The sequence below is a fragment of the Fukomys damarensis genome, unplaced genomic scaffold, assembly GCF_012274545.1.
Source record: "Fukomys damarensis isolate Sample0158 unplaced genomic scaffold, DMR_v1.0_HiC HiC_scaffold_23, whole genome shotgun sequence".
Taxonomy (NCBI): Eukaryota; Metazoa; Chordata; class Mammalia; order Rodentia; family Bathyergidae; genus Fukomys; species Fukomys damarensis.
Genome location: NW_022900935.1, coordinates 25,866,386 through 25,874,012, shown reverse-complemented (window position 1 = coordinate 25,874,012; position 7,627 = coordinate 25,866,386). Strand labels below are relative to the sequence as shown.

At 46.5% G+C, this 7,627-nt stretch overlaps 2 protein-coding genes across 4 annotated transcripts in view; one reads left to right on the top strand and one right to left on the bottom strand.

Annotated features, from left to right (window-relative positions):
• Lrrc41 (leucine rich repeat containing 41) overlaps positions 1 to 5,863 on the top strand; it is a 20,015-nt gene extending 14,152 nt beyond the window's left edge. The window contains exons 5-10 of the mRNA XM_010610209.3: positions 3,138 to 3,398; positions 3,934 to 4,098; positions 4,193 to 4,291; positions 4,736 to 4,858; positions 5,044 to 5,119; positions 5,203 to 5,863. Coding sequence (XP_010608511.1) covers positions 3,138 to 3,398; positions 3,934 to 4,098; positions 4,193 to 4,291; positions 4,736 to 4,858; positions 5,044 to 5,119; positions 5,203 to 5,422 — 944 coding nt within the window. The 3' untranslated portion in view covers positions 5,423 to 5,863. The remainder of the gene's footprint in view (positions 1 to 3,137; positions 3,399 to 3,933; positions 4,099 to 4,192; positions 4,292 to 4,735; positions 4,859 to 5,043; positions 5,120 to 5,202) is intronic.
• Positions 5,864 to 5,985: 122 nt separating this feature from the next.
• Positions 5,986 to 7,627, bottom strand: part of Rad54l (RAD54 like) — a 28,603-nt gene continuing 26,961 nt past the window's right edge. For all 3 annotated transcript variants that reach the window (XM_010610211.3, XM_033767280.1, XM_033767281.1), the window contains 2 exons: positions 6,309 to 6,472; positions 5,986 to 6,219 (listed from right to left, as the gene is read on the bottom strand). In XM_010610211.3, coding sequence (XP_010608513.1) covers positions 6,009 to 6,219; positions 6,309 to 6,472 — 375 coding nt within the window. In that variant the 3' untranslated portion in view covers positions 5,986 to 6,008. The remainder of the gene's footprint in view (positions 6,220 to 6,308; positions 6,473 to 7,627) is intronic.

Genomic DNA, 7,627 nt, shown 5'->3' with positions numbered 1-7,627 from the left:
GGTCTTGCACTGTATGTGGTTCAGGCTAACAACATATACTTTTTTTTTTTGGTACCAGGGATTGAACTCAGGCCCTTGCACTTGCAAGGCAGGCAGTGGAACCACTGAGCCAAATCCCCAGACCAACAACATATACTTTTAAATCCTCATCTTACATATACTCTTGGTAGCTTTGCTATTATCTTTGTGAAAAACTTTCACTACTGAAAAATCTTTCTCTCCTAACTCTTTGAAATTCCTTTATCTCTTTTCCTGTTTTGTTTTTTTGGTACCGGGGATCAAACTCAGGACTTTGTACTTGCAAAGCAGGCACGGTGTCACTGAGCTAAATCCCAGCCCTTGTTTTGGTTTTTTGAGACAGGCTTGCTATATATATAGTTCAGGCTGACCTCAAACTTGCAGTAATCCTCTCACTTCTGCCTCCCAGTCCTAGGATCACAGGTGTATGCCACCACTTGTGACCTTCACTTATCTCCTAACTTCAGAGTTCCTTAGAGCTCTCTCACTTTTACACAGCCTTTCTGGATTTCACCCATCCTTTAACTTCAGTGGCCAACTCTCCATTTTATGATATATCCCAAATCTTTCTCCTGAACTTCCTGATGCATTTATCCAGCTGGGTACAATTACTCATCCATCATTATCCCATAGTGTCTCCAAAACCATTCTATAGACAGGTATCAGCAAACTCTTTAGATCAAAGTTTTTCAAACTTCAATGTTAGAGTCACTGCAGGAATTTCTTAAAAATGCAGATGTATAGGCCCTACCCCAATCCAACTAAATAGTATAGACTGGCATTTTATCATGTTTTCCAGAGAATTTTAATACACTGTAGTTTGAGAACCACTAACCTAGCTAGAAGAAAACTGTAGTCATCCATTTACACCCTTAATCTCACTCTCCTAGGCACTGAGTCCCTGTCTTATTTCTCCTGCTTAAATCCTAAAAAATATCTCTGATCACTAGAGACCATCCCTCTCTATGAGAAGTGGCATGTGACTCCCCTAGACTAAGTAGCCCCTAAGATTGCTATCTTAGATTTGTTTCCTGTTGCCATTACAAAATACCTAAGACGCCGGGCATGGTGGCACATGCCTGTAATTCCAGCACTTGGGAGACTGAGGCAGGAGTATCGCTGTGAGTTTGAGACCAGCCTGGGCTACATAATGAGTTCCAGGTCAGTCTCAACTACATAGTGAGACCCTGTCTCAAAATAACAAAACAAAAAAAACCTTATTTAACTCATGGTTCTGGAGGCCAGGAAGTTGAAGTGTATGATACCAGCATCTCATGAAGGCCTCCTTGCTGCATCCTGACATGATGGAAGGTATCACGTGACGAAGCAGCAAGTATGCTACCTCAGGTCTCAGGTCTCTCCCTCTTCTAAAGTAACTAATGCCACCATGGGGTCCCCACCTGAATGACTTATCTAGTCCTAATTACCTTCCAAAGGCGCACCTCCAAATACCAAGAGGATTAAGTTGCCAGCACCAGACATTACCCCTTCATAACCCACAATCTCCCCAGACTCAAGTGCAACCTGGACACACCTTTGACTGTACGGCTCCTCTTGTTCTGAGTAACAGCATAGTTGAATCAGTTGCCCAAAGAAAGCCGATTGTCTCTATATCTATTTAGTCACCAGGTCATGTTTTTGTATTTTCAAATCCACTTAGTATTCCTCACCTCAGTCCATCACGTCAACAGTTCCTCCTGATTCCTGCAGTACAGCACAAGAACTCTTTTAAATATGCAGATCTGAATGGGTCATCCAGTAACAATTCATATTTTTCCTTCTGCTTACCTATATACTGTAGTTGTATGTTGAATGCTTCCCCTCTTAAACTTTATACACTGACCATATTTCTCAATTCTTAAAACCTGCCATCCCTCCTTCAGGCCTCTATGTCATTTTCTCTGCTAGTTATTCTCCTTTATTATTCTTCAGGACAGCTGGGAAGCCCTTACTGATACAAGCCAGACTAGATATTAGGTAGTCAGCTTTTGTACTTCCATTGTACCTTGCTCTCCAGTTCCTATCACATTCCGCCCCGCCCCCAGTAATAAAGGCAAGCACAGTTATGTGTTGCTCACTAGATCTAGCAAAAACCCATATTTGGAGCCAGGTGTGGTGGCGCACAACTGTAATCCCAGCACTCAGGAGGCTGAGGCAGGAGGATCACTGTGAGTTGGAGACCAGCCTGGGCTACATAGTGAGTTCCAGGTCAGTCTCAACTACACAGTGAGACCCTGTCTCAAAAAAACGTATTTGGTGGGTGCTGGGTAAACTTTAGTTGAATAAATGAACAGATGCCCACTGTCCAAGAGATGAGGGATGGAATGGGTTCCAAGATGTTATTTGCCTGTGATAATAAGCATAATTTAGGCCAGGTGTGGTGGTGCATGCCAGTAATACCAGCACTGAGAGGCTGAGGCAGGAAGATCACTGCAAGTTTGAGGCCAGCCTAGGCGAGTTATTCTATAGTGAGTTCAAGAACAGTCTGAACTAAATAGCCAGACTGTCTCCCAAAAAAACCCAAAAAATTTCCTTCTTTCAAGGTCTGGCTTCTTGCAGTTCCAGGGATAGAACTCAGGAGTGCTCTATCAGAGCTATACCCACCCTTTTTTTCTTTTGGTGTACAGGGTCTATGTTTTTGTTTTTTTTTTTTGGTACCGGGGATCAAACTCGAGTCCTTATGCTTGCGAGGCAGGCAGCGGAACCACTGAGCTAAATCCCCAGCCCGAGGATCTAAGTTGCCTAGGTTGGTTTCAAACTTTTGATCCTCCGAAGACCCAGCTTTTTCAGGACAATACACAGAACTCAGGTCTGCAGACCTGTGGTTCTCCTTGGGCCTATCTTTTTCCTGATAGTCACATGCATCCCTATCACATCTTTTATTTTGGGACTATGCCTTGATTCTTCTTGAAGGCACAGCCTAATACAGTAGGCATCAAAGTATCAGAGTGTAATTACCTGAGAAAAAAGCAAGATAGACAACTAATCTAGACAAGTTTTTTAAATCTGATCCAAATCTCAAGAGATTTTCAAGAGTAAGCAATAGAAATATTTGAAGTTGTTTCTGAATGTTACTCCTGCTGACACCCACCTGATTGATTTACTCTTTCCTGCCATAGGCCTGGGCTCTAACATCTTCCGCCTGCTGGACAGCCTGAGGGCCCTGTCAGGCCAGGCTGGATGCCGCCTCCGTGCCCTACATCTCAGTGACCTATTCTCACCACTGCCCATCCTGGAGCTGACACGTGCCATTGTTCGAGCCCTGCCCCTGCTTCGGGTTCTCTCCATTCGTGTTGATCATCCAAGTCAGCGGGACAACCCTGCTGTGCCAGGGAATGCTGGGGCCCCCGGCCACATAATTGGAGATGAGGAGATACCAGGTGAAGCACAATGTGTACACACACATGTCTCTACACAAATGTGCAAGTGCAATGGTGTGGGGAAGGGGGAAGGATCTCCACTCCAGGTCTGCCTTTGACTCATTTCTGGCTCATCTGGAATCTGTTTCCCCTTGAGAGGCTACTGTTCTTTATAACCTTGGCTGGATAAGGCTCAGACCACCATAAGCCCAGTAGTGACCATGGCAGTTTAGTTTCCAGAAGAGATCTGAACCTAGACCAAACTAGGTCCCCTTGCTCTACGTTCCCTTAGTTCCTATATGCCTGTCCTACCATGCTGCACATACACTCTATCATATTTGCCTACATCTGAATGATGTAGTCTTCCTGGACTGAAACCTCTATAAGGACAAGGACCAAATCTCATATTTAGTGCTCTATTCCCAGAACCAAGTACAGTGACTGACAACTGGATGGATAAACTATTTTTAGCTTCTCCCTTAAAGCCAACAGTGGGACCTGCTATTGGGGATGAGGTAGATAGCCAGCTGGAATCTTCTCTCCCTATCATATCCAGAAAACTGCCTTGAGCAGTTGGAGATGGGATTTCCACGAGGAGCCCAGCCAGCCCCACTGCTCTGCTCTGTTCTCAAGGCCTCGGGTTCTCTACAGCAGCTGTCCCTGGATAGTGCCACCTTTGCCTCTCCCCAGGATTTTGGACTTGTGTTGCAGACACTCAAAGGTAGGACCCAGCCAGAATGGTGAAGGAGGGAGGGCAGCTAGCTAGCAGTGTTCTTTGGAAAAGCTAAGGCCCATGGTCTCTGCCTCCTATCCAGAGTACAACTTGGCCCTGAAGAGGCTGAGCTTCCATGATATGAATCTGGCTGACTGTCAAAGCGAGGTGCTCTTTTTGCTACAGAATCTGACTCTTCAAGGTAATTTCCTAATCTAGAACCTGGGCATACTGGGTCTTCATTGTGGCTCTACTGCTGTCTCACTGTTCAACTGTAAGATATATAATCTACATGACCTTCCTTCTAAAAATTTGTAACTCAGCTCTACAAGCATGGAAAATTACTCACTTTTAGAGTACTTCACCCACTTTTTTTTTTAACCTTTCATGGGCTGACAGAAGTACTGGTGGGGGTAAAAATACATGTGTTGTGCCAAGCTCCCCTCACTGACTTCCCTAACCCCATCTCTGCATAGAATGGTCAGTGGATAAGAGAGGGAAAGGATGTGAATGGAGGACTGTCCATGCAGAGATCCTCCTTCTAGTAACACTTAGGCTCAGTCCTGTGTTTGAACCATTTGGGGCAGGAGGGGAAGCACCAATCCTAATGCAGCCATCCAAACCTGCTCTTAATTTCTCTTCACAGAGATAACCTTCTCCTTCTGCCGTCTGTTTGAGAAGCGCCCAGCCCAATTTCTGCCTGAGATGGTTGCTGCTATGAAGGGCAACTCTACACTGAAGGGCCTTCGGCTGCCTGGGAACCGCCTGGGTGGGAGCTGGACCCAAGGGAGGGAGAGGGGGAGAAGCCAGGCCTTTGAAGAAACTCCCTGGGTAGAGGCATAGACCTCTCCACTAGAAAAATGTCAGGGCTTCTCCTCAGCGAGAGTTGGATTGAGATACCCTTGTTCTCTATGCTTGGATGGAGATAATGGGCACTTTTCCCCTTCTCTCCAGGAAATGCTGGCCTGCTGGCTCTGGCAGATGTATTCTCAGAGGATTCTTCCTCTTCTCTCTGTCAGCTGGACATCAGGTACATTGGGGGGATGGAACCACAGAGCTATAGATCAGGGATCAGTTGCTTCCTGGATATCTAATCCATCTCGTCTCCACCAGTTCCAACTGCATCAAGCCAGATGGGCTTTTGGAGTTTGCCAAGCGGCTGGAGCGCTGGGGCCGTGGAGCCTTTGGTCACCTGCGCCTCTTCCAGAACTGGCTGGACCAGGATGCAGTCACAGCCAGGGAAGCCATCCGGCGGCTCCGGGCCACCTGCCATGTGGTTAGCGACTCATGGGACTCCTCCCAGGCCTTCGCAGATTACGTCAGCACCATGTGACGGGGCCCATACCTCACAGGCCCATGTTCAGCCAGTAATGGCTGAGGCATGGGCTGCCCAGAATCCCCACCATCAATTCTGTCTTTTCTCTGTCACTTTTTTTCTCCTTTTTCATCTTCCCTTGCACTGAGGTCCTGGAGGCCTCAATGTAGACCAGCTAAGGCATTCCCATAGCTGGGTTTAGGGCCTTTGGGCACCTTACTCAATACTCTGGGAACCCTAGGCCAGGAGGATATAGTGGTCATCACTGTCACTGAGGACAGTTCTCACCCCTTGCCCTAGGGTTCCTGCTTTCCCTCAAGCAGGTACCCAGGCTTTAGAGAAGTGTAGGAGTGCCCACTAGCAGGCCTCTTCCCTCCTGGGCTTACCACACTGCTTCCAGGCCTCAGTCCCTTTTCATACCTTTATTCCTTTCTTTTTTTTAACCTAAAAAAAGTTTTTCTTATAAAATAAATTTTGGGCAAACATCATACAGCCCTTCTTGATGATTTTCTCCCAGAGAACAAAATTCAGCAGGGTATGGTGTGGCAGTGAGCCCCTTTCCCTGTATCCTTCCTCTAACAGCTACACCTAGATCAGCTGGTTATCAGCGAAGCCCCCGCTGCTCTTCATGGGATCGCTGGTGGAAGACGAAGGTGATGGCTGTGGAGGCAGCGTCCCAGGCAGCCTGGAGTACCTCATCCTGCAGACCCCGCTTATCAGTGCTGTGGTTCCACTGAGCCAGGTCTGAAGTACAGTCAGAACCATCAGGGGGTGGCCGGACCTGACGGCTGTTAACACATCGGCGGCACTGTAGCCTGGATGAGGACAGAACTGAGGTCACTACACATCTCATTTCTGTGCTGTGCAGGTAGCTCAAAGACGATGACAAATGTACTCCACCTACCTGTCATGTGTGTCACTAAGGCTAGCTTCATCCAGGGTAAACAGCTCCTTCAGCTCACCCAGAGAGAAGTGCCGCTCCACATCCTGCTCCTCGTCCACCACACAGCTACTTAGCGCCTTCTTGTGGCTCTGCCGCTGGAAGATCTTCTCCTCGATGGTTCCTGCCTGAGGGAACAGGGTTAAGGGATGCAGGGCTCAGTAATCCCCATAGAGAGGGAGCAGTAAAACCCATGGGTTGAAACTACAGCCACTTGAGGAAAGATGGAATGAAAAGTACATCTACTGGAATACTCACCTGGGCCTCATTTTGCAAGTCTACCTCCCAGGAACGTGACTTGTACATGTGCACCTACCCAGGCTATTTTCTGCACTATGAAGGGTCTCAGGGCCTGGAAAATTCCTTTAGGATGAACTGACATTGCCTATAGAAGTTTCAGACTTCCACATTAAGCCCAACTTGCATTAGTTCAGTAGTCATTTGGGTATCCAGTCTATGCCAGGCACTGTACTAGCAAACAAGAATCGGGTATGATCCCAATCCTTGACTAATGGCAGAGACAGACAGACAAATCTATACAATAAGATATCTATACAGGATACACGAGGGATGGCAGAATAGTGTAAAAAAGCTTAAAAATAGATTGTCCTTAAGCTGAATCTTGAAAAAAAGACAGTGTTTGCAAGGGAAGAGCAAAGGCATTCCCAACATAGAAACAGGAACAAACTGGGCTTATTACAGGATCATGAAAAGTTCTTACTTTGGAGGCTGAGCCTACAGGGTCATCTGGGCCCAGGAGTTCAAGCCAGCATGAGAGACTCTGTCTCAATCAATCAGGGAGGTACAAGGTGTGTTAAGGCTGACTATAGGATAGAGGATAATGGAGGTATGACTGGGGAAGAGGAGACCATATTGGAGAAACTTGGGTGCCAGGCTGAAGGACCTTTTGTCTTTGAAGAGATGAGCAAATTTATAATTTTTGGAGAGCTTATTTTGGAAGCACTATGTAAAGAATGGGTTAAAATGGGCTGGGGATTTAGCTCAGTAGTTCCACTGCCTGCCTTGAAAGTGCAAGGACCTGAGTTTGATCCTGGGCACAAAAAAAAAAAAGAATGGGTTAAGAGCCAGGGGTGGTGTCACACGCCTGTAATCCCAACACTCTCGGGAGGCTGTCAGGATTTGTCAGGATTGCCTTGATTCAAGGAAAGCCTGGACTACATAGTGCATATAAGGCTAGCCTGAACTATACAGCAAGACCTTGCCTTAAAAAAAAAAAAAAAAAAAAAAAAAATTTTGAAACACAAAGACATTGTTAAAAAAAA